The sequence below is a fragment of the Vombatus ursinus genome, unplaced genomic scaffold, assembly GCF_900497805.2.
Source record: "Vombatus ursinus unplaced genomic scaffold, bare-nosed wombat genome assembly UNPS02014781.1, whole genome shotgun sequence".
Classification (NCBI taxonomy): Eukaryota; Metazoa; Chordata; class Mammalia; order Diprotodontia; family Vombatidae; genus Vombatus; species Vombatus ursinus.
The window spans coordinates 8,003,421-8,031,011 of record NW_020954559.1 but is presented as its reverse complement, the minus strand read 5'-3'; the positions used below and the strand labels follow the sequence as shown (position 1 = coordinate 8,031,011).

Below are 27,591 nucleotides of genomic sequence, written 5' to 3'. Positions count from 1 at the left end.
TCTTTCTCTCTTTCTCTCTCCCTTTCTTTCTTTCTTTCTTTTTGTTTCTCTCTCTTTCTCTCTCTGTCTCTCTCTGCCTCTCTGTTTCTCTGGCTCTCTCTGTGTGTCTCTGTCTGTCTCTTCATTTCTGTCTCTTTATTTTTATCCTTGTCTCTGTCTCTCTCTCTGTCTGCTTCTCTCTGACTCTGTGTGTCTCTGTCTCTATTTCTTTGCCTCTGTCTCTCTGATTCTGTGTGTCTCTGTCTCCTCTCTGTCTCCTCTCTGTGTCTGTGTTTCTGTCCTCTCTCTCTCTCTCTCTCTCTCTCTCTCTCTCTCTCTCTCTCCATAGTTATAGTTAAAAAAAAAAAACCTTTTGGAAGGCATCATTACTGGTCTTAGAAAAACAAACACAATACCTGTTCAAGCTTGGCTGGTACATTTGCTGTAATGTTTTCAGGGGTGTTGTCTTGAGACTGCTGCTTACTTAAGCCTATTGCGGCATCTTTGAACATGGTGTCTTTTTCTAGTAAACTGTCTTGCTTGGCAATTGGTAACACCAGTGGACTGCTATAAGAAAGAATCAAGAAGACAATTATTCATCCTTTAATTTCTCCAACAAGCCCAAACATTTATGACTAACAACCAGTCTGTATAACTATAATTCTATGCAGAGAAAAAAAGGTGGCTCTTCATATTCTAAAATGAGACATTAGCTGGAGGACTAAAGACTATTCCAATAAATTTGTTGCTATGGAAATCAGTTATTGAAATCAACAGAATATTAATAGGAAATTTACATTTTCATTTTAGCTTTGAAAGTTAAACAGCCCAAAGATAATATTCATGAATTTATATTTGACTATGATAAGTACATAAATCAATAAACAATTTAAAAGTTGAATGACTAACCTGAGCTAGATTTTCAAATATGATAATATATTACAAGTACTTCAATAAAGGCAAGATCATAAAATTAATTGAAAAATAAAATGCATTTCTTGTAATACCTATTTATATTATGCTAATAAATGGAATAATTTTGTATTTTAAAAAATACATTACTTAATAAAGGTCAGTATTATAAACGTTGGTTACAATGAAGTTCCACAATGGGAGTAAATGAAAAATGTTATAACTTCAGTTTGACAATATTATAAATTGGATAGATTCCATTATTTCTGTCCATTTTCAACTCATACAAGAAACCTACTCATATTTCTTGTTGGTTCTAAAAGGTTTTATTTCCAGAATGCATTATTCTGCCATGTTTATTGTCCCAAGGAGAAATAAACATCACATAAAGGTCTAACATACAAGAAAACACTTTATTAATAAAATATTTCAGAATTTATTTTTGCTAAGTCTTTGCCATATTAAATGACCCAATGGTAATGCATACATATTTAATTAATTAATGTACATATTTATTTTATGTAACCCATTACTTTTGTACTAATCTTCTGATTAAAAATTGAAGTGGCTTCTCTATCAAATACCTGAGTATATCTGGCCTCAGACACTTACTAGCTGTGTGACCCTAGGCAAGTCACTTAATTCTGTTTGTCTCAGTTTCCTCATCTACACAAATGATCTAGAGAAGGAAACAGCAAACCACTCCACTATCTTTGCCAAAAAACCTCCAAAAAGGAGGTCACAAAGAATCAGACATGCCAAAAAAATGACTAAACAACAACAAAACATGTTGTGTTTGTATTTGTATTTGCTTATTCATAGGTTATATTGGAATTCATGTTGCTTATACATTTCTTATGAGGATTTTGTCTTTCTTTTCTTTTTACAGTAGGAAGATGGAGAAAAAGAAAATTTATTTTTCTTTATTAAAAATAAATATAAAAATAAATTATATATTTATCAGAACATTTCAAATCTTTTTTCTTTTTTTTTTTAAGTGAGGCAATCAGGATTAAGTGACTTTCCCAAGGTCACACAGCTAGTACATGTCAAGTGTTTGGTCTGAGGCCGGATTTGAACTCAGTTCCTCCTGACTTCAGGGCTGGTGCTCTATCCACTGTGCCACCTAGCTGTCCCTAAAACATTTCAAATCTTACAAGATTCTGTGAATGTGTAATTATATTTTCTTTGTGATGTTGAAAAAAGTGTAGTAAATTAATGAAAGATATTTTTTGTAGTGAAAAGAACATTGGAGGCAGAGGTTCTGAATTTTAATTCTATTTTTTCCATTTTGCTGTGTATTTGGGCAAATAACCTAACCTTTCCAAGCCTCTGTTTCCACAAGGATGACATCTAAGTTCCCTTAAAGCTATGAGCCATAGCTCCTTAAGTTTTCTATTTTTTCATTATAGATATACTTAAATTTTCCTCCTTTCCTTCTTTCCTTCCTTTCTATTTCTTCCTTCCTTGCTTCCATTTTTCCTTCCTTCTCTTTTTCTTCTTCTTTTTCTTCTTTCTTTTTTCCTTCCTTTCTTCCTACTTTTCTTTTTTCCTTCCTTCCTTCCTTCCTTCCTTCCTTCCTTCCTTCCTTCCTTCCTTCCTTCCTTTCTTTCTTCCTTCCTTCCTTTCTTTCTTCCTTCCTTCCTTCCTTTCTTTCTTTCTTTCTTTCTTTCTTTCTTTCTTTCTTTCTTTCTTTCTTTCTTTCTTTCTTTCTTTCTTTCTTTCTTTCTTTCTTTCTTTCATCTTCCTATTTTGCCTCATTGGTACAGTTTTCCACCTGCACCTATTCACTCCTCCTTAGGAGGTCTGTTAGATTTCTTCTCCTGAGGGCTCACCCTATTGATACTGGACTTAGTGCACACACACAACATCGTTTTTCATCCAGATCAGAACTGCTAAGATCAACTATTCTACCAATGTCATCTTCCCAGTAGCAGAGACTATAGGCATGCACATCACACTTGGCTTAAATTTCAATATTAAGATTCAGAATCAAAATAATATGTTAAATAAATGAGAAAATCCATTATTGGTGGTAGAATTCAGCTATATCTAAATATTTTATTGAAAACTTTGAGAGTTCATAAGTTTCCAAAATATAGCAACTGAAAGTTTTTTTTTGGGGGGGGGGGTTGTTTGTTCATTTGTTGGTTGGTTTTGGTTTTTCCCCAAACAGCTTGTCACCACACAAAGCTAACATATTAAGAGGTTGAAAATTATAATACATGATTATTGAAAGATTCACTACTTTGTACTTTATGTGTGTTTAAATATATGGAACAAATATTCATTTTGTGCTTCGTGATGCATACTATTGTAAATATGTGAAATAGAGAATAAAAGATTTATCTCCAAGATCCTTTTCTTCAGGAGTGTATAATCAATTTTTTCAGCTTGTAATATATTTAACCAACAAACCAAGTTCATCTTAAAAAAGAAATGAATAGACAATTTAAAATATTATATAATCAAGTGCTCATCTATGTATTAAAAATTGCACGTACTATAATAATTTAAGGTTAGCTCTAATGCATTCAGACAAGTAGATTACAGTTTCCTCATAGTCTATAAAAGGAGATCAGCTATACTGAGGGGTAGTAGGAAATACTCAATGTAGAAAGTGAAACATTGTAAGTCTTGATAGAAAGAAAGTATTTGGACAGGTGGCAAGGGGGAAAAATGATAGCATTCTAGAGGAAGGAAATAAGATAGCATCAATGATGTGTATTAATAAGCTAATAAGTAATAATGGATATGTGTTCACAAACTGAATTTTGGAAGAAGGATCAGAATACCTTATCAAGGAGCTTGACCAGGAGGAATTTAGATTTCACATGGTCAAATAAAAGGGAATAATAATAATAATAGATAGATAGAATTTAAATATAGCACTTTTGAGTTTAGAAAAGCATTTTATATATACTTAAAACCAGGTGGTGGTTGTTGTTGTTTTTAATGAAAAGATACTAGAAGGGTTGAAGTATGAAAAAGAGACTTTGTTCTAGCAAAAGGAGAAGGAAGATGGGAATATGTACCCTGGGGCATTAAATTTTCAAACTCTACTTGGTTTTTCTCTAAACATAGGAGGTACGGCATGCGAGCAAATGTGTCTGTAAGTGCTAGGATTTTGCTTCTGAAAAGGAAAGCAGAAATGCAATAAAATGTAATTAACAAAAGCAGCAATCATTGCCCATCATGACTGAGATAATTGTACAGAAATGGAATGTCAAAAAGATGAAAGAGTAAAACAGTAAGTCTTGGAAATAAAATGAAAAGAACAAATGTGAACTCACATGACACATGCAGTAGGGCTAGTTGTGGGGATGTTAAATCAATGGGGTGACAGAGTAGTTCTGAATTCTAATCCTCAAGTGAATACTCTGTCACTTATTTACTGAAAGGAATTCAATTAGCCTTTGGTGCCTTTCTCCAGCTGAAAAAAACAGGATCAGAACAGCTGGCAGAGTGAAATTCAAGAATTACTGAAAAACTGTGTGTGACATTAGAGAGGTTTGAATTGAAATTTAAATGGAAATAGTAAAAAGGGGAGAATGATATTGGGCCTTTAAAAAAAATAAATACCAATTTAAATGTATAAACTAGTAACGAAATAGAAAATCAGGCCAAAAAGTTTTCAGCATTTTAAAATAAAAATCTAAGCATCTCTTTAAGTACTACCAGATAGCTGCAAATAACCTTTAAAATATATTTGGGCTTGTTAACTAATTCAAGGCAAAGCCCAAATACAGGAAGCATACATATTGTTTTGGAAAGCACATAGTATAGGACTGTTGTATAGTCAACCTAAAGAAAATCCACTAGTAAACACAGCCCCATAGAAAGGCCAGGATCCTACAAAGACAATAATCACACAGCAATAGCTTGGGACTTGTTGCATTCCCTAGGAAAAAAAAATATGAGTTAGGAAGATTTGAGCAGTTGGGCCCATAGAAGGGCCTTTCCACTAGTTCAAAAGATTGTAGGTGAGAGGTTTAGAGCTAGAAAAGATTGTAGGGGTCATTGAGTTCAAACCACCACCACCCCCTCATTTTATGGATGAGAAAATTGAGGCCTTCAGAATCGAAGTGGTTTGCCTGAAGTCACACAGGTAGCAAGAGACATAGATTAGATACTTTGAATCCTAAGCTAGCACTTGTTCTACTCATCTGTATTGATGGAGTAAGACGGTACTAAGATGGGAAAAACAAATTGCAAATTGCAGATGGACAGTTGAACAGTTGGTGCCCAAATGAGGATGATCCAGGTCTGAATCCATATGATATAGATTCTGGTCCTCAAGTAAGTATCTAGTAGTCATAGGCAAGACATAAAATTATCTACATTTTGTTTTTTTTTTTTTTTTTCAGAGAAAGACTCTGGGTAACACACAAACCTTCTATTGTTAAAAGTAAGTCTCCAATATTTAATCTGGTCCTTCTATCCTCAATTAATAAATGTATTACTTATGAAAGGAAATAGATCTCTAGAATAAGAATCTAATATTCTATTAGTAAGAAAATCTCTCAAATATGATTCATAAATTCTCATTTAGACTTGAATTAATAATATCACCACATTTATTTAGAAGAAGAAGCTGTAATTTAGTAATTTTAGATATGGAAATATATACCCAAACTGTTCCAGATAGAAAAGAACATCTGTCTGAAACAGGGTAGACAGGGTGGGTAGGAAAGGAAACAAATCCAGAGGAAATTCCTTTCTTGTGTGATAATCCAGTTATAGAGTCCTCAAGAAAGCAAAGAGAACAGAGCATTGTGAGGGCCATCTATATAGCATGATGCTGCCTGGATTACATAGTAGGACAGTCAATAAACCTGAGGATACTGGCTCACTCACAAATGGGCAGATAAATGGGAGATATACACAGTAGCCCAGTGGTACCTACTGATACAAAGCTGTAGCCTTCCTCTCTCTCTCTATCTGTGTGTGTGTGTGTGTATCTACCTCTCCCAGTCTCTGTCTCTCCTTTACTTTAAAGACACATGACTTTCCCATTTTTTTTTTTCAAATCAACACTTGTCAGCGTAAGTAGAAGCAATGACAAACAACATCCTTTGACTGCACCCTTGGGGCTCAACCTGCTTAGTTAGCTTTTGTGCTTTATCCAGGCTTCAAAGTTCTGAGGTCTATCTGGTACTGTTTTCAGTAACTCGAACAGAAATGATGAGATGCTACTTCGAGGCCCAAACTTAGTCTTAAGAGAAAATGTTTGTAAAAAAAAAAAAAAAGAGATTTTCTTTTTCAAATATTAAGCCCTGGCAATTCTGTAGAAGTGCTTCTCAGTAAATTTTTTTCCCTTAAGTTCCTGCTTCTGGTTCCAGAAAAGTCATCTGTTAGGCAACAGCAGGAGAATTTTAATAGATATGCATAAGGAGTATAATGGAAATGTGTCTGTTTATTTGCAGGATGACACTTAGTCCCACAAATCCCTCAGGACCTAGTAATAAAATCCAAAGCCTGCACACAGCCAGCTGCAGCCTCCCTAACCATTATAACAGTGGCACAATAGTTTTCAAATAAGTATGCAGACTCCAAGGTTGTGAGCCCTGCTGGAATTTATCTCAGCTGATGCCATTTCACTGCAGTTGAGTAGACTGAAGTTGTTTTGATTTTGAAAAACCGTAGGTCATTCTGGGTCAATGCTACATTTAGAAGAACAACTGTTTCATACAACTATCAAGAATTGCCAATGACAAGCTGGAGGCAGCAAGGAAAACAACTATAGGAGCACAATTGTACCTGACTAAACCAAGAATTTTTCTTCTTTACAAGCAGATTACAGTCTCACTTAGGGAAACAGCATAGTGGAAAAAGCAAGAGAATTAGGATCAGGAAAGACCTGGGTTTGAATCCTCTTTCTGCTCCATCACAAGCTAGTTGTATGATCATGGGCATGTCAACTTAAAGGGGATAATAATATTCTAGGGAAATTAACGACAATAATGCAGAGAAAATTCTATAAAAGGCCAGATTATTATTATTTTTATTGTTGTTGTTATTTAAAAAGCCCATAGTCATTTTTCCTGTTTAAATTCACAGAGAAGCATGGATGAATTCAAGTATTTAATATTTAAACACAAATACTGATTTTCCTTGGGAATTTTGAAGGCATTGAAATATGGGAGACAACCAAAGTAAAGCCAAGCTCAATACGATATTTCTGCTCAGCTTGCAGCCAGGACTTTGCCTAATCATTCTTGAACGAGTGACAAGATCATGTTACTGATGATGACTACTTCCATTTTTCTGCATTGAATAATAATTAGAAAGTTTGCACTGGAATACAATATGGAAAGTAGTGGGAGGTTTAGAGGAAGGAGACAGCCAGAAAGAGAGCTATATAAGATGAAACTTCTTTCAGGTAGGCCAGGGTTAATTTTTTCAGAATTTAGCCCTGAAAAAAATAGCATAAATGATTACTAGACTATTGAATGCGGCTGACTTGAGAAATGTATAAGAGATAGAAAAAAAAAAGGGATCACTTCACTATCACAAAGTCTGTCTTTCTACAACTCTCTAACATTAAATTGTTTTGACTTTTTTTGTTTATTGTTGACTATTTACAGCAAGTTCTTTCATTATTTTGTCTTCTTGTAATTCCTGTATTTTCTGAATTTCAAGAAATCTATTCCTGAAGTATAAGATGCTCTTAGGATACATCTCAGTTCATCATCACAGGCTTTTGATATTTCAATATCCCCCCCCCCCCCCCGTGAAGGGGATGAGTACCCAAATGAGAGAGTTTGGGCTCATTAAGTCCAGCCAAACTGTCTTTCTTGCTGTTTCTCTCATACTGAATTTCCCATCTCTGTGCCTTTATAATGGCCATCCCCCCAAATCTGGAATGTACTTCCCACCTCAAATCTGTTCTTTGGATTCTCTCTTTTTTTCCTTCAAGACTCAACTACATAACTATGATCTACATGAAACTTTTCCTGATCCCCTCTTCAATTCCTAGTGCCTTCCCTCCCAAAAGTTCTTTGGATATATTTTGCGTAACTTATATATGTATATATTTTTTCCCCTAATGGATTGTAAACTCGTTGAAGGAAAGGACAATCCCCTTTTTATTTTTGTACCCCCTAAACTTAGCACAATATCTGGCGTACTGTGGGTGCCTAATGAATACTTATCAGATTGAGATATAAAATAAGTAAAAAAATGTTTTTGTTTGTAAGCTTTTAAATCACTTAAACTTTTTCTGTATTTGAATAAGACTTTAGAGCTACTTCAGTATAATCATTATTGAATCAGTAATAAATTTTTCATATCTCTCTCTGTAATCAAATAAACTTTTCATCAGTGTAGGAACAAGGGGCAAGATGTTACAATGTGTATTTCTTTAAAAATCTTAAGCACTTGCCAACTTAATATAATTATTGTTCAAAAATCCAACATTTGAGAGGTAGCTGAGTGTGGTGAATAGAACATTAGATTTGGAATTAGGAAATTTCTAGGTCTAAATCCTCCATCTAATATTTCCTACTATGACCATGGAAAAGTCACCTAGTCTTCTGAGACTTAGGCATCTCTCTAATATTTTAAGTTAAAGATGAATTGTAATTTGTGTTGATTATTTCACATCAGTGAAAATAATTAGAGCTTGCTATATAGGCTCAGTGGATACAGTGCTGGGGCTGGAGTCAGGAAGACCTGAGTTCAAATCCAGCTTCAGACACTTATTAATTGTGTGACCCTAGACAAGTCACTTAACCTCTGTTTGCCTTAATCCATCGGAGAGGGAAATGGCAGACCACTCCAGAATCTTTGCCAAGAAAACCCCATAAACACTATTGGCATCAGATATGACTGAACAACTGAACAACAACAACAATATTGACTAAATACAATGTTTCCTCATAAGATCAGCAAAATATAGAAATAAACCCTTACATTATCTGAGCAGATATATGCCATCGACTACTTTGTTCACATCTTACTCCCATTAACCAATTAACCAATATTATTGAAACAAAGATATGCCGGAACATATTAATAAATCATATGTAGAACAAATTGAATACTTGATCATTCACCAAAAACCAAAACAAAACTGAAGAGGCATTGATTTGAGGAAAAAAATGCATCTTCATTTTCAAACCAGTGTTTCTGATAAATAGGAATTCTTTAGACTTGTAAAGTCCATGTGTTTGGTGACTCATCTTGTAACTCCAAAAGAAACATGTTTCTTTATTAATTTTAATCGTTACTTCAAAATGGCATTTCTGAGTCAGCATTTTAAATACTGATTTTGTTCTTTCATCCTTTTTATTATATGTAATTTTTCAAGGTCAAAGGTCTTGAAACTATTATTTCTAAGACTTCTCTAAGTCTTCCACATTTTTTTCCTTCCTTTGTTGCTCCTCCTTCTCCTTTTAACCTATTCTCTAATACACAAATTATGCATGAGAGGAAGGTTGTGTATGCCTTTATGTGTGAGCTCCTCCCAAGGAGGAACTTGGTTGTTTCATGTCCATTTTTCCCTATGTGAAAAATAAACCAAGGGTCCTCTCTGTGTTAAAAATGACACTACCTCATCATATAGGCAATTATTTTGAATTTACGTATGAGTAAAGCATAGTCATCAAAGATAGTTGGAAGACTTCCTAATTTCATATTTTAGGTAATAAAAGAAATTTATTACCATAACTGAAAAAAGAAATTTCACAATATTTTATATTTAAATTGTATTCCTTTAAAATATTTTAGAAGTGTCTTTGTCAAGAAAGCCCAAAATAAGGTCATGAAGAGTTGAATACAACTGAAATGACTGAAAAACAATATCGTGTACTTTTACATAGTCAATCTATGATTTATCCAGACTCTTTTCTTTTTTTGGTGGAGTGCAGAGACGGAAGAGGGCAAAAGTATTCTAGGTAGAAAGAATAGATTGAGAAAAGGTAGGAAGTAAGAAGTAGTCATCTTGAGCTATAGTATAGGGTTTTTAAAGAAGGGTACTAGGAAATAAAATCATGAAAGTAAGTAGGGGGTAGATTATAAAAGAATTGGGACTTAATGCTAATAAAGTAGAGAACTGATGGAGGTACTCAAGCATGCAGATACCTCTGCCAGCAGAATATAGACTAGGGAGACATAAAATATATAGAGACCAATTGGATTACCATAATAACACACAAAAAAGTGGCAAACACAGACTTAATTATGGCAGCGGGCAGCTAGGTAGTACACTGGATAGAGAGCTGGGCCTGGTGTCAGGAAGTCTTGTCTTCCCTAGTTCAAATCTGGCCTCAGACACTTGGTATCTGTGTGACCCTAGGTGAGTCACTTAACTCTGCCTCAGTTTCCCCAGATATATAAAATGAGCTAAAAAAAGAAATGACAAACCACTCCAGTATTTTTGCTAAGAAAACCCCAAATGGGCTTACAAAGAGTTGGACATGACTGGAAAATTACTCAGCAACAATAGTTATAGAAATGAGGGGACAGATTCAAAGGATTTTGTACATATTGACTTTCATGACCTTGCACTCTCAGAGTTCTCTCTTTTTTTTTTTTCTTACTGACCACCTGTACCTATTCTGGCTTACTTGCTGACCCCTACTTACGTTTGTTGTCAATCAGCCATTCAGTTGTGTCCAATTCTTTGTGCCCCTGTGGATCATAGCACATTAATACTGTCCATGATGTTTTCTTGGCAAACATACTGAACTGGTTTGCCATTTCCTTCTCCAGTGGATTAAGGCAAACAAAGGTTTAGTGACTTGCCCAGGGTCACACATCTACTAAGTATCTGAAGCTGGATTTGACCTCAGGTCTTTCTCCTTCCAGACCCAATGCAATATCCACTGAGCCATCTAATTGCTCCGCTACCCAGTGGGCATCCAGTTGCCCTCTGACTAACTGTACCTACTTTGGCTTACTTGCTGACCCATACTCCCACCACTTCATAAATCTGGATAACCCCTAGGGTTTTTTTTTCCTTGGCCTTCTCTTCTGTCTACCCCAGTGGCTTCAAATAGGAACCATTATGCACAAAAGATGCAAACCTATAGCTTCCTCACCAATTTCTCTCTGTAACTCCAGTCTCATTTTTTAACATCATGCTAAATCTCCCTAGGTTTCTGAACATCTCACACATCGCATGTCCAAAAGCAAACTTGACATCTCTTCCAAAGTGGATCACTGCCTCTTTAATGTTTCCCTAATCGATGGCACCACTATCTTCCCTTGCTACACATAGATTCTTTTCTTTCATTCATTTCCCCAATTAGTTGTCAAATCTTGTTGTTATTGAGGAAATACTATTAATGGAAATTGATATATGTTGATAGAAATAAAATTCCAATAAGTAAAATTAGAGAAAATAATTATTCATATAGACATAGCACAGTAATGTTAACAAAGTTTCCTTTTTTCACAATGAATTTATAAAAGTAAGTAGTGTATTAGCATCTCTGTTTTAAAGATAAAGAAACCAAGGATTAATAAAGTGATTTGCTCAAGGTGACCAATTCCAAGTACATTCCAAGTATAATTCCAAGTACAGTGCTGTTCTCCTTTTACCACAAGCTTGATTCAAAATTCCTATCTAATTGGTCCCTTCTATTTTACTTCCATTACAAGCATCATAGATCTTGTGTAGGTGATTTGAATCCGGTAGAAAGTGGTAGAGGGGAAAGAGTACTAGCTTTGAAGTTAGAAGACTCAAGTTCAAATCTTGCCACTGTGACTTCTTCCCTGTATAACCTTGGTCAAGTCATTTTAATCATCTGTAAAATGAGGGGGTCATATTAAATGGCATCTGAGGTGTCATTCAGCTTGTTCTCTAAGATCCTATTATTTCACACTTATATTTCATCTTACTAGATTCTTCACTTTTTTTCTAGCCTATTGAATTTTTCTTGTATTTTAATTCTATTATCCAATGTTTTGGTCACTTCTTTTAGATAAATGTCATGTGTAAGTGTAATAAACATACCACCTATTTCTTCATTCAAGTCAGTGATAAAAATGTTAATTAACACAAGGCCAAGGACAGATTCCTAGATCATTAAACTAGAGGCTTCCCACTGAGTTGACACATGATACAGTTTTAAGAGAGAGTAGTTGTCCATCCATGAGAAGAGTACCCATAGTAATGTATTACCACCTAGGCCAGGGGTGAGGAACCTGTGGCCTTGAGGACACATGTGGCCTTCCGGGTCCTGGGGCACAGCCTTTTGATTGAGTCCAAGTTTTACAGAACAAAGTTTTTTGTTAAGGGGATTTGTTTTATGAAGTTTGGATTCAGTCAAAGGGCTGCAAATTAAGGGGCATATGTGTCCTCAAGGCCACAGGTTCCCCTCCCCTGACCAATGCTAGATAAGAGTAGTCTGAATATTTTCCTGACACTCGTGTGCTAGGCATATTACTTCTTTACCAAGTTATCACTCCTATACTGGCTACACTCCGAAAATTCTGAGGCCATTCACTGAGAGCTTGCCCTTCTTTCCTCTTCCATTGCAACCATCTAACCACCCTGATGCATGTAGGTCCTCATCATCTCATTCATAGACTATTACAATAGCCTTCTGGTTAGTCTCCTTGCTGCAAGTCTCTCCCAATTCATCCTCCACTCAGCTGTCAAACTGATCTTCCTAAAACATAGGAGTGACCATGTCACTGCTTCCCCATTCAATTAACTCAAATGGCTCTCTATTACTTCCCAAATCAAATATAAACTCCTCTGGCTTCCAAAGACCTTCATAACTTGTCTCTCCCTTTCCTGCCCCATACTTTCCCAGGATTCTTATACTTTATCCCCTTCCATGTACTCTATCATCCAGGGACATTGGCTTCCTTGCTCCATCTCTAATCTGTGATCCTATGAGAATGAAGTATATTAGGCTTTTTCATTTTTTGAGTATCAAGGATATTATCATTCCATTCTAACCTTTAAAAATGAAGGCACTTACAGTTTATTGGAAAGTGCTGGTAAATCATGGATGATCTCTTCATATGGCTCCTCTTGAGATGAAGAAGGAACAGATAAGGGCTCTTTCATTTTTTCTTCCCAGACAGTTTCTGCTTTCAGTAATATTTCCTTAATAAATTCAGAAGCTGCAATATCTATGATATAAATATAAAGAAATCAGGGAAAGAGGGAAGATACTCTCTAAAACTCTTGACCTATAATTGTTTAAATGAATTTAAGAGGGTTAAATTTTCTAAAACATAAAACACACCCACCCTCTAAAAAAAAGTCTCAAAAGTTCATCATTGCTACGAAATAAGATTGTTGGCATTAAGATGAATCTATCTTGTTCTTGGGAAAAATGATTTCTCTTGGTAATCTGTGTCTTGGAGCCTCAGAGTTCCACCCTGCCAGCCTTCTGTCCAAAGTTATTAGGAAGGACATCTCTGATAATGAGATTGCATTGAATCTTCTTATCTTGGTCAAACTCCAAACCAGGCCTGAATTGATTTTATCCTATTCAGGTTTAGGTGGAGACAGACTCCCAAGACTGGGGTTGGTATTTCCTTTGATGGCAGACAATATTGGGCCCTGTGGAATAAATGATCTAAAGCACATACTCAAGACCTCATTTTAATATGACACACCTCCTCTTATGTTAAACAATCATAGTTGATTAGCACCCCTTGGAAACATCTACTCTTTGAAGGGCATATAGCCTTGTACCCCCAAATCCCAACCCAAGCCAGTTTTGAACTGGCCCCCTTAGAGGGGCCCACTTTTGGACTGAATTCCCATGTAATGCATGTCAAGCCAGCTTGAAAGAAATTAAACCATTGACACATGCACTCAATTTTGTTTGTCTCTTTCTTAGATAATAAATTGCAGTTCACATTCTCAACCCATGATACATTGATTGCAGTGAAAAGCAGTGAGATAAAAGTTATATTCACAGAACAGAAATCAATGAAATGGTAATCATTTTTGAATGTTCAAGTGAGGCTTGAAAGAATTTGAGGTGATTTCATCTTCACAAAACTATCCCTCCCTTGTAAATTGCATATTGATTCATGTGACTCAAATGAAGGGTAGCAGCATTGCCTGCACAAAAGCCAAGTAGTAAAGCCCTATCAAGGGGACTTTTAAAGCAAAAGGGTTAGCTTTTCCTTTATGACTTTCTTTTTGTCTTTTTTTTTAAAATCAATCAGAAATATCACTAGAAATGAATCCATGGGCAAATTACTAGCAGATTCGAAATGTCAATAGGACTGTATACAATGAGAAATTAATAGCAGACGTTGAAATGTGCACAGATTTTGTCAGGGAAAGAATATAGTAGGTACAGTAGGCATTAACTACAGTTTTTAGCATGAAATAAAAAAGAACTAACAGGTTGCACAAAAGAAAAATCCACAATAAGTGTTAAGTAAAGATATAATGAATGTGACATCCTCAGTTTCCATGAGCAAAGTATAACACAACCAATGCAAATAAGCATATTTAAATTATGTGCATTTGTGTCCTTGGCTGGAAAATTTAGCAGCCACCAAGAGAACAGTTTTTTGTACCATGTTTTTATTATTGTTCACTTTAGGATAAAGAAATTGAGCGTAGAAGTAACAGGCATATCCTAGCAGACATGCTATTACAAATACCTGATAACTGGATGTTAAGATTTTTGAAGAGGAAATGGCTATTTCAACTCATTTAACACCTATTATGGGCTAAGGCTTAGGGAAGAGAAAAAATTTGCATATTACCTGGTTCCTTTAAACTCCCATAGAGTAAACAGTCCAGTAAGAGGATAAGGTTTATACCAATATTTGTAAAAAAAAAAAAAAAAAGTACATTATAAACACTTAAGTACAAAAAGATAATGTTATATGGTATCTAAGTAGAGGAATAATCACCATCTGAGGGAATCAGAAGAGGTTGGTGACATTTGAGTTGGGCTTCAGACATAAGGAATAAAAGAATATGAAACTTGGGAATGGATCCCAACCAAAGAGTAGGCACTGGAGTCCTCTCTTTCTTTTGAAAGCCATCCTGGCTTCCTACTGATCTAGATTTATTCAGGTAATGCAAAGCCTAGCAGAGCAAGCCCCACAAAGGAGCCCTCCTATATGTGTTTTCTCCCTTAACTAGAATGTGATAAAGGCAAAGGAATGATACAAAATATTCTTAGAAAATCTGACATAGGAGTCATTCCCTTTAGATAAAAGACACAAGGAAGAAGCATAGAAAAGTGATGTCTTAGGTGAGCTTTGAGTTAAGGAAAGAGCTTCAGCAAGAAAAGATGAGATGAAAATATCTTCCAGACATGGAGGCGAGCCTGAGTGAATTAAGAGAGGTGGGAAAATGCAGGGAAGAATCAGGGGATCAATTACAGTCCAGTTTTGTTGTAACAAAAAATGCATAAAGAAGAGAATCAGAAAAGAATAGAACAAGAACGCCATGAAGGAGAGTATCTAGAAAGGGAGTGCAGTAGTAGTGAACAGTCTCAAATGTTTCAGCTTGGTTGAAGAGGATAAAAACTGAGAAAAGAACAATGGATTTGACAAGTCAAGTCAACAAGCATTACTAAGGTTTTGCTAAGTTCCATCTAGTGTACTAGGTGCTGGGTATATTGTTAATGTTGTTATTGAGTCCTTTCAGTTGTGTCCGACACTTCATGATGCCACTTGGAGTTTTCTTGGCAAACATACAGCAGTGGCTTGCCATTTCCTTCTCCAGCTCATTTGACAGATGAGGAAACTGAGGCAAACAGGGTTAAGTGGCTTGCCTGGGGTCACACAGCTAGAAAGTATCTGAGGCCAAATTTGAACCCCAATAAGCTGACTTCAGGCCCAACACTCAATCCACTGTGCCACCTAGCAGCTGGGCATACAAAGAAAGGCAAAAAAAATTGTCCATTTTCTCAAGAAGTTCACAATCTAATGAGGGAAACAACATAAAAACAATTACTTATAAAGAAGATTTACAAAGGATAAATTAGCAGTAATCTCAGAAGAAAGACACTAGAATAAAGATGACAAGGAGAGACTTTTTTAGAAGGTGGGGTCTTAGCTAATGCTCGAAGGAAACCATGAGAACCATGAAGTAGAGACAAGGGATATAGCATTCCAGGCATAGAGTCACAAGATAAAATGTTATGTTCAAGGAATAGCAAGGAGTACAGTGTCACTGGATAGAAGAGAACATAGAAAAGAGTCAAGTGTAATTAGACTGAAAAAGTAGGAAGAGGCCAGGGTATAAAGAGATTTGAAAGCCAAACAGATTTTATGTTTGATGCTAGAGGTAGGCAGAGTAGGGTGGCATAGAATCAGGAAGACTTGAGTTCAGATGTGGCCTCAGACACTCACTAGGTATATGGCCTTAGGCAAGTCATGTAACCTGTTTGCCTCAGTTTCATCATCTGTAAAGTGGAGATAATAATAGCACTCACCTCACAGTATTGTTATTAGTATCAAATAGGATAATAGTTTAAAGGGCTTAGCACAATCCTGGCACAGAATAAGTGCTATATAAATTATTATTATTATTATTATTATTATTATCATAACTGGAGTTTACTGTGTAGGGAGGTAACATTGCCAGTAACTTCAAGAAGGACATTCTGAAAGCTGAGTGGAAGATTGACTATAGTGTAGAGATAATTCAGGCAGGGAAATCAAGAAGTCTTCTGAAATAGTCAAAGTGTAAGGTGATAAAGGCCTTCACTCAGATGTGTCAGTACCAGAAGAGAGAATCATTATATATGATGTTGTGGAGGTAGAATCAATAGGACTTGTCAACAGATTGGTAATGGTTGGTTGAGAGACAGAGTGAGGAAGGAAGATGACACCTAGGTTATGAGCCTGGCTGACTGGGAGAACCATGGTGTCCTCAATGGTAGTAGGAAAGTTCGAAAAGGAAGAAAATTTGGAGGTAAAAATTACATATTCAGTTTGATACATGCTGAATTTGAGATGTCTACAGTTAATTCCAGTGGTACAGCTAGGTAGCACAGTGGATAGAGTGATAGACCTGGAGACAGGAAGACATCTTCCTGAGCTCAAATCTGGCTTCAGACACTTATTAGCTGTGTGACCCTGGGCAAGTCACTTAACCTTTTTGCCTCAATTTCCTCATCTGTAAAATGAACTGGAGAAGGAAATGGCAAACTACTCTAGTATCTTTGCCAGGAAAACCCCAAAAGGTTGCATGAAGAGTCAGACACAACTGAAAAATGACTCAAAGACAACAACAATAACAACAACAGAACAGTTCGACATGTAAGGCTGGAGGTCCAAAAAGATGTTACAGCTCAATATGAGCTCATATGAGAGATATGAGAACCATATGTGAATCCATTGGAGCTGATGAGATCACCAAGTAATACAGTACAGAGGGGGAAGAGGCAATAGGTAATCTCTGAGAGAGCAGTTTCAATATATGTAGATTTAGACACCAAATAAGAATGAATGTGTATGATGGGAAAGTGGAAACAAGAAGTATTTTTCTAAAAGTTTAGTTGCGAGTGGTAGGATGACAGGTTTAAGGGACTGCATAGCAAAGATAAGAGGATCCCTGCACACGTTCATGGTCAGCTAGGTGGCGCAGTGGATACACCGGTGGTACTAGAAATCCATCAAAACTGTGGCATTCTATGATTTTCAGTCATACAGTATCACTAGGAAAATATTGGTTTTGGGTGAGATTTAGGAGTAAGGAATAACATTTAGATGATTGCCAGCTCTGTGCAATATTCCAAATGTGATCCGGACCATTTTCTGCTTTCTATTTAATTCTAGATATTAGCTCATTTTGATTTACAATGAACTGAGAGATATATGTCACGATGAGTTAATTCAATGGGTTGCCAAATTGCATATCTTAATCTTGGCGACATGGCTTTCTCATCCATGGTATTTTGTCCCTTGTTGATATCTAGGTCAATTTCTTTTGAGCCACTGTGGATCTCAGCAGGTAGCCCACCCAGGGCTCAGTGTAATCAGTGCAATATAATTGGCAAACAAGAACATCTGTAGAACCTTGGCAAGTGTCAGAATTTTTTTTCTATTTGACATCCTCTGTGACACTGTCAAGCACCACTATTAAGAAAACACTTTTAATGCTAAGCTATCAACTCTGGGAAGAATAAAGAAAGGTTTTCTGGGTTTAGAGGAGGCTCTATACTTGAAATGGTATTTATTATTATTCTCAAAGGGTCCTAATTTAGTAATAATTCCACTTTAAAATTCTATTTTTCAAATTATACCCATCTAGCCACACTTTAAGGGCTAGTGTGAAGATTTTGTAGTTTGTGAAGAAATGAGCCAGAGGTTAGATTTTACTGGCAACTAATTAACCTTTAGTACACATGCAATTATCACAGAGTTAGAAGCTATGACTAATTAGTTTCAGTTCAGGGGAGAAGCCATAGCCATAGTTAACAACTGAAGTAGGTTAGAAATATAAAACTTCATCCCAGCTAAATTATAAACAAGGGAGAAGCAAACAGCCCATCAAAAAGTTGAAGTCCCGAAAGTGAAGGAAATAAAGATGCCTCAGGCGTACTAAGTTTTTAAGCCTTAGATTTGAACTTCATGGAAGTACAAAAAGGGTATAAGGAAGACTGGATAAATTATTCACTTCCCTCACTGTCAATGAGATCTTCATGTCAATCTGGTAACTACGTTAGACATATCATTCAATTTTGAATTAATTAACATTCTTATTTCAACTTTTGAGATATTGACTAATAAACACTCTATAAGTACTCCTACTTTAGTGTCAAAATAATTATAATGAAAATTTAATGAGGTGTATCTTCATTGACTATTGAAATAAATTTATGAAGATGGAGGCAAGAGTGTGATGGAAAAGAGTTACAAAAAGTTGCTCTACTTTGAAAAAAATAGCTATGTTAAGGTAATCTGGCATATGGTAAAGTATTTGAAAGAATTAAAAAAAAAAGTTAGCCCATGATTGTTTTCCTCTGTGAACCATGCTTTCTAAATTCCATAGCAGAAGCAGTTAACAAAAATTGGGCAAAAAAGTATTCTAATTTAAAATAGATTTAGTAAGAATAAAAAATTCATTTCATAACAGTCAATAAAACATTTCAGGGATGGTGTCATTGCAAAATAATGTTGCATTGGCATAAAGCAGGAGGCAAATTGTAATGGTCTGTAACCAGGGTTCATAAATGTAATTGTTCTCTGATGTCCTATTACTTAAATGAATCTTTAAAATGAAACAGTGAATTTTTGAATTGTTTATGAATTATGCTCAAAATGGTTCTGGTGGCATTTATGTGGATATATCTTTATATAGAAGAAGCTCTTGGCACAATGGATAGAGTGCTGGGCTGGGAGTCAGGAATATCTAAGTTCAAATCTGGTCTCAGACCCTTACTAGCTATGTGACTCTGGGTAAGTCTCTTAATCTGTTTGCCTCAGTTTCCTCAACTGCAAAATGAGCATAATAATAGCATTTTCCTCGCAGAGTCATTGTGATGATAAAATGAAATAATATTTGTAAAGCACTTAGCACAATGCAATATATAGTAGGTGTTACATAATGCTTACTCCCTCCTTTATCTGGAACTGTCATTACAGCAGGATGGTATAAAGATGTGGTCTTGGGGATCCAAAAGGGTCTCCAATTTCAGGTGATATAGTCAAATATAAATATAGTCAAAACTATTTTCATAACAATAATGATATTTTAATTTTTATTACAGTAAATATATATATATATATAGCTACAACCCACATAAACAAAAGTTCTTTGCATAGTCCTTAATTACTTTCAAAAGTATAAAGGAGTCATGAGACCAAAAATTGTGAGAACTACTGGTGTAGTGGATATTGGGTCCATTTTCAAGTAATGAAAACCTGGATTAAAGCTCTTTATATGGGACATACTGGTTGTATGACTTTGGACAAGTCATTTAATCACAGTGCTGCTGGAAACAGTTGCAGAATAGTTACTGATCTCCATTTGTGGAGAGGGTTTCTGCACCAGAAATTTCCTATACCAATAAAATAACAGTTCCAGTCTCCAAAAACTAGAAGCATAAGCAAAACAATACCAGTTGTTTTACCAAATAAATGAATGAGACATTCTCAACTGGATGATGAGAAGAGATTTATGAACCCACCTGAAGGTTTTTCTTCATTGCAGTTAAGAAGATTCGGATTGGCCTGATACATCAAAAGAAGTTTCACGAGGTTTGTCTGGAATATGAAAAATATTAGATTTATGAAATGAAGTTACATTTCAAATAACAAATTTAGCTAAATAATCATCCTTCTTATCATCATTGAAATACAAAGTTATAGAATTAAAAAAATTGGAAGGAAGTACCTCCAATATTTCTTCACAATGACGCCTAGGGCATCCAAATAATTATTCTTCATTCATAACCTCAGTCTCCCTCCTCAAACTTCATTTGTTGTTTTTGAGAATATATTTCTATTCATATGATTCCTGCAATGCTTACTCTTTCATTTTTTTGCATTTCTAAAGCAACTGTAGTGATAGAATTTACTCATACAAAGATAAACCTTTTAGGATGTCCTTCAAATCTGAATTTCTATTCTTTTATCTTATATGTTTTTAAAGCAAATTAATTAACATAGTTTTTTTTTAGGGGGGTTGCTTTTCCGTAATCTTTTTTGATGATCTCCAGATCATCACCTGGATTTCAGGGAAGTTATTTTAGCTCAACCATTGGCCACAACTCCCTGCTGTCATGTCTTAGTAGGTACGAGAGGGAATGCTAGTTATTTTCCTCCATTTTAAGGCTGGGCCAAAAATCTCCAGGCCAACCATATAAAAATAACAGATCTTTCTTTTTTTTAATAATGAGAGAATATTTTTTTCCTCAATAATCAAGCCTTGAGATTTATTTGACTCATGGCTACCAGTAAAGAAAAGTAACTTTTTGAAAACATTTGCTTAATTAGGAATAATAACACCTACTACTACCATCACCAACATCAACTCACATTTATAGCATTCAGAACTTTCCAAGTTACTTTACATATATTATGACCTACATCTGAACCTTATTACTAATGAGTAAAGTTAACTTGACATGACCTTAATATTTAAAGAAAAGAAATACAGATATCTGTTCAATTTTTCATAGAACAAGTTTTAGTAGTTTTCCAAAACTGTAACATTGGCAAGTTCTATTCCCTTAAGATTTTCATATAACCAACACTGTCTGTAATAGTACAACAACTTAAAGGGTTCAAAGTGAATAGACTTCAGAAATATCACAAGTGAAAGAAATGAGGGGAAATCTGGGTCTATCTGTGCTGAACCAAAGAAAGTCTGAAGACCTCATTAAGGTTAAAAAATGAAACAGGAAGGAAGACATCAAAGGGAATCATTGTATGGACAGGAAAGGGATGATAAAAATAACTCTTAAAGCCAAGAATAAAATGGTTTGGTGGGGAGATATCAGAATAGCCATGCCAGCAGCATTGATGTAAACTCCTAAAGGCCTAAAGTAGAAAAATGATGGGCTGAAGAAATAGCAAATGGATAAAAAGAATGGATTTCTTTTAATATTATCATGGAACTTTGGGAGCTACACAGCATGGTATAGGCAGCAAAATCAAGATTTTTCAATTTTTTTAAACTGCAAGAAACACTTCTTACTAAGCCTAAAAATACCTTCCTGGAATTGGCATTGACACAATGGCTTTGACAAAGAAGAAGCAGAAGAATATAAAAGTGCATGGGAATTTAAAGAAACTCCTATGGGAGGGAACAATTATTGTAAAATCATAAATTTCATTTTCTTTTTTTCTTACTGTATAAAATACTAAGGCACTTATACATATTTTCTCCCAAACACTTTCTATCCCTACTCTGCCTTAACTTCAAATCTGTGATATAAAGGTGACATGCTTTCCTGGATGGGATTTCTTCAGACTTACTTTGAACCTATTACCTTTTGAGCTTATAAAAAAAAAAAAAAATCATTTCCCATGAGAATGGAGAAACTAGGTAACTGTTTAAATGTGTTTATGTACTACTCTTTCCATGCAAGAAAGTCACTGCTTCCAATTCATTTCTAATTGGAAGTCACTGATGCAATCACCAAGACTGAGATATTCAGGTCAGTGCTAATTTCAATTACTTCCTATTTTCTGTCCTTGCCCACATTGAGGCTGTGAAGCTGAGTTAATTCAAACTCATTTTCTCTTCATTTTTTTGAATCGAGAGGATAAAATCCACTTTGTAGAGTCCTTAACTTTACTTAGATTCACTTTCACTATTAACAGGGTTTTATAATAAACAGAGGACCGATATTCACAGCATGATAAATATACATCAAATTTTTATATGTAGTCTGTTTCTCTAAAGGGGATTTTAAAAGGCTAGCATAAAAGTTAATTAAGTTGAAATATAAATTTGCACAAAGCCCTGGTTATGTGCTTCACTGTGGTTTTGAATAATGTAACAGTATTTAATTTTTATTAGAACTTCGTGGAGCTGATGCCTTAAAGTTCATTATTTTTTAAAGAAAAAAATAGTAAGGAAAGCCTAGATCCTACCTTAATTTTCAGGGTATAAACTGAAAAAGAATCCAGTGAGAGTTGTACAACTACATTTGAAAGGTTCAATGCTATTCTGATCTATGATATGTCATTTAAATTATATGTACAAGTACATAAAGTGTTTTTGGTTCACAGCATCTGAAAAATATGCTATGTACATTATGATAGCATGCTAGGAAATGCATACCCACATTCATATAAATATGTATATATATAATATATACCTATATAATACATACATATATACACCTATATATACCTATGAATATATATGTGTATATATATATATATATAAACATATGTGTGGGTGTGGGTGTGTGTATTCCCTGTTCCCAAGGCACTCACAGTCTAATGTGCAATCAGACACTAACACAGGTAAGTATAATAAACAGGGTATATGGGTACATGAAATAGAAGGTTGCCTAGGACAGTAGTATGAGGCCTGATGGGGAAGGTAATAAATGAATTATATATGTGGCACTGGATTATGGGTGAGCAGATGTGGAAAGGCTCCTTGAAAGAATTGTCAGTTGAACTTAGCTTTAAAAGAGAAGTGGTAGCTCAAAAGATGAAAGTGGGAAGGAAGGGAGTTCCTGATATAGGGGAAAGCTTGAGTAAAAGTATGGGTGAAAGAGTTCAGGGTATATTCTAAGGATAAAGAATTCTCCAGTTTGACTGATGCATGGAATTTATGGAAGGAAATACCAGACCAGTGTCACAGTTGTATAGGATCTGTAATCCACAATAAAGATAAAGAGTAGAACTAAAGAGAATAAGAAAATGGAAAAGGAGAAAGTGCAAAATGTTGCTGCTGGAGAGTGGATTTTTAAAATCTGAGAGTATAATTAATTCCCAAGAGGGTGAGGTCTAAATTGGGGTGGAGAAAGAAGTCCTTGGGGTTAAGGAAATTTGGGGATTCTGTGAAAAATTTGCTAGAAGAATGGTCAAAATTATTGAGAGGCAGGAGGACTTGGGTTTGAATCTGCATGCTCCTATTTACCAATTGTGTGAACTTGGTTAAGCAACTTAACTTTTTTTTTTAATCTCAGTTTTCATATCTGTAAAATTAAGGGACTAGACTAGATACTCTTTAAGACTTCCTCTATCTCGTAACTATGTCCTAAGAAATGTTTCTTGTTACCTTCAGATGCAGATTAAAATCATTGTATTAATTTCTTTGTTCCTCTCTGAGAAGAATCTATGATCTTTGATTTAGTTACCATTTCATTACCTTCTAGTTTTATTTATAATGAGAATCCAACATAGAATAAAACAAACTCTCCATACAACAACCTAAATAATCTTTCTAAGCCATCAGACTATCCATATCACTCTCTTGCTTGAAATCTTCATTAGTTCTCTATTTCATCAACTATAATGTATAAACACCTCAAGCTGTCATTTAAAGCCCAGTAGAGTCCAGGCCCTGGCTCTAGAAATATAAATTTAGAATCTAAATCTCTATCCACTTCCGTTTCATACTTCTCCCCTTCAAAATTCTGTATTCCAACCAAACACGACATTTCTCTAAACCTGCTAAGTTTGTGATTCTTTGTACTTTTCCAACTTGGCCCCAGAAGCCTTCTTATGCTGGAGATACCTCCACAGTTGCTGCAGTGTCCTTCTCCTATGAGCTTCTTCAGGGAGCCCCATTTGAGGAAATTTCCATTTTAGACGTGCTCACTTCCGGCCAGCTCAGAATGTGACTTAGCTGACTTTTCCAACTAGTCTGAATGTAAGTACTCTCTCTTTGCTCCTTTTCGGTTCCCTTTTATATGTTATCTTCCCAAATTCAAATGTAAGGTCCTACCATATTTTGTGTTATATTGACATAATTTTCAAGGATCAAGCATCACTTCTACATTAGCATAAGGGTTTCAAGTAGAATTATTGTTGTTGTTGTTCCACCTTCATTTTCAAAAAAGGACCAATGACATTGGATTTAAATGAGGCAGAGTTGCACAAAGTCATTAGCTTCACTCTCTTTTTTGGTCATTGAAGTCCAGTGGCAAGAAAAAAGTCAGGATGACCTGTGATAGCCTAGGATGCAGTGGATGAATCTTTGATGCCTGACCAAGCTCTAAGTGCTCCACAGCTCCTGCTTTAGCTGCCTTCATGGCAATTAGAACAAATTGTTCTCATCTGCCCATTCTGCTGGGGAAGTCTTCACATGTTTGGGGTAGACTCACCAATGGGTTTGAATCCTGTCGGTTACCATCAACTTGGTTTAGCCCAGGGGTGGGGAACCTGTGGCTTCAAGGCCACATGTGGCCTTCTAGGTCCTTGGGTGCGACCTTTTGACTAAGTCCAAGTTTTATAGAACAAATTCTTTTCTTAAGGGGATTTGTTCTGTGAAGTTCGGATTCAGTCAAAGGGCTGCACTTGAGGACCTAGAGGACCAGGTTTCTCACCCCCGGTTTAAAACCATCTGCCAAGATGGTTTCACTGGGATGTGGCCACAGTGTATTCTACAACTTCCTGGACCCACAGGTGAGAGTTGTGATAGATGGACACCAAAGTTAGATGAGAAGCCCTGAAAGGGGCTTGGCAAGCCATCTCACCAGAGCTGCTAGTCCTCCCTGAACACCCTATTCTGGTATTGTCACCTAGCACTAAGTCTGCAGAGGCAAAGGAGGAAAAGGTAGCTATTCCTCAGGTTGAGATGGTTAGATAATTCAGATACAGATGGACCAGGGACTTCCTGTGTTATAATTCTACAATGTGTGTGAAGAAGCTTGGCAGGAAGGATAGAAATATGGAAATGGTGATATGCATTATTACAATTCCTTCTCTGATGTTTAAAATCTCAAAGCAACTTTTCTTATTCTTTTTATACTAATTCTATAATTAATTCCTATTCTTTTTATATTAATACATGCCATTATATTTTTCTCTTTTGCTTGGGGTCAGAGAACAATTTTTTCTTTCAAAACACCTTCCTGGTTACCTGCTATTATAATCCAAGGAATCAAAGGAGGAGATTTAGAGGACAGATTTCAAAGGGAAAGGAGAAGGAAATTCACAGCACATAGTATCTGTGCACATAGTACCTACTTCATAATACTAGGAGGAGGAGAAGGAGTTGTTAGTATTTGTATGATGCTTTAAGGTCTGTAAAGAGCTTTGTAAAAATTATCTCTTTGGAAACTCACAATAACCCTGGAAGATAGGTGCTATTGTTCCCATTTTACAGATGTGGAAACTCCTGAGGCAAACAGAGGTTAAGTGACTTGTACAAGGCCACACAGTTTGGAAGTGTCTAAGACCAGAATTAAATTCAGATGTTGCTGACTTCATAAATGTTGGTTGAATTGAATTGATTAATTTTTACCATTGATCTCTTCCACAATACTGACTTTGAATCGGTTGCTTCCGCTTCATGGAGTATTTATATGTAACTGTAATTCAAAGAGAGTGGTGGATGATTTTCCAACATTTTATGGTTATACAGCCCCTTCCTCCAAGAAGCTATAAAATTAGTGCAGATAGACTAAAAATGAATCATGATCTACATTCTAACTTGGGGAAAATTTATTTTATATTCTGCTGACTATAATGATAGTAAAAGTAAATAAACTGCAAAATAAACAAAAAAAAATCAGATATGAGCAAAAACAGAAATAAATGTCATCCTGGTCTCTGGAGGACACAGAATATAGAATGCTCTGTTATTATGTTTCAAAATGACAAAAGATTAAGTGAAAAGAATACAAGAAGGTAAAAGGAAACAATGCCTTAGGAAAAGAAAAGACATTCTTATAAAGATTCCATTATAGATAAACAAAATCATGTAACATAATTACATTTGGCATATGCAGAATTGTTCTATGATAAAGAAAGAGGATAAAATAGATACAAACATCTGCAGAATAAATCAGTGTAATCTCCATTTTAGAAGAGCTAAAATAATGCAACCATATGAATCCTGAAAATCATGTTTTCCCGGAAGACTTATACCACCCCAAAGTTATATTTATTTAACTATTTAAATAATTTAAAGACTTGGTTTGCTCTTCAAATCACATAGTTGCTAATTAATTAATAGTGTTTCATATTTTCATAGTATTTACATATACCACTTGATTGGATCCACATAACCATTCTGCATGGTGGAAATAATGCATTATCCTGATTTTATGGCTATAGAAACAATACCACAGAATATATAAATGCCTTTCCTAAGGTTAAATAAAAATTTAGTTGGTGGCAGAGGTGGGACTGATGGGTATAGGCCCTGGAAACCCTCCCCACAACTTCCTTGAACTTTCTTACGTGGTCAAGTCTCTAGTGTTAGCCTGACATTGACCCATTCCAGTAATCCTCTCAACTGGCCTTTCATTGTGGCCTATACCCAATCTCCCAATTCTCTGTTACCCCTAACCTAGCCCAGCCCTTCATTGTCTGTTACCTCCAGATCACCCCCAGCTACTTCCCACCCTTAATTCTTTCTAGACTCCTTCTCTGTTCCCATAGTCTTCTGTATAAAAGATCCATTTTGTGTCCATTAAAGTGCTCAGATTCCTTAAGAGTCTGGCCAATAGTGTGGATTCTTAAAATCTCTCCCACCTAGACCTGTGTTCTAAGAAATCTTGTCTCTGGCTGAAAGAAGGCTAGAGTTGAATTCATTTGAGGCAGGACCTGCGTTGCTATTTTGGGGTCCCAGCACCGCTAAACCTCAACAGGACTACAATCCATATTTTGAGACTCTCAATTTAGCAATCATTGCCTCATAATATAGGGAATATGTATACAGAGATCTAGGCATTGCTAATATCTGAGTTGGTGTGATCTACTGGAATAACCATTATATTTGATGTCAGAGGCCATGGGCTCTCTGCTATGAATGCTTGGTATGACCTTTGGCTTTACTTCAACTCTAAAGCTATTTCCTAATATAAAAAAGGAGGAGGTTGAATGAGGTGATACCTAAAGTTCTTCTCAGTTATAACTATCTGTTCACAAAATTGTAAATCTGGGGAATTTTTTCCCCATATAATTACCAATTTGGGGAAAAAGTGGGATGGGAATGAATTATTTTTAGAATGCTTAGAACAACTTCCCATTCATCATTTGTTCTCTGTATTCTCAGAATACTTCAAATTTCATCAGCTTTAAATATGCCATATCTTAACATTTGAGAGTGAAGTACAGTTTTCTACTTGGCCCAGCCAAACTGGTAATGCTTATCCCTCCATTACTAGG

General features: G+C 35.6%; 1 protein-coding gene across 1 annotated transcript in view; it reads right to left on the bottom strand.

The window, feature by feature from the left end:
- Nucleotides 1-27,591, bottom strand: part of LOC114046108 (unconventional myosin-XVI-like) — a 682,808-nt gene that overhangs the window by 436,524 nt on the left and 218,693 nt on the right. The window contains exons 8-10 of the mRNA XM_027866362.1: nt 19,974-20,049; nt 12,828-12,981; nt 396-546 (exon numbers count right to left, since the gene is read on the bottom strand). Of these exons, the coding sequence (XP_027722163.1) occupies nt 396-546; nt 12,828-12,981; nt 19,974-20,049 (381 nt within the window). The remainder of the gene's footprint in view (nt 1-395; nt 547-12,827; nt 12,982-19,973; nt 20,050-27,591) is intronic.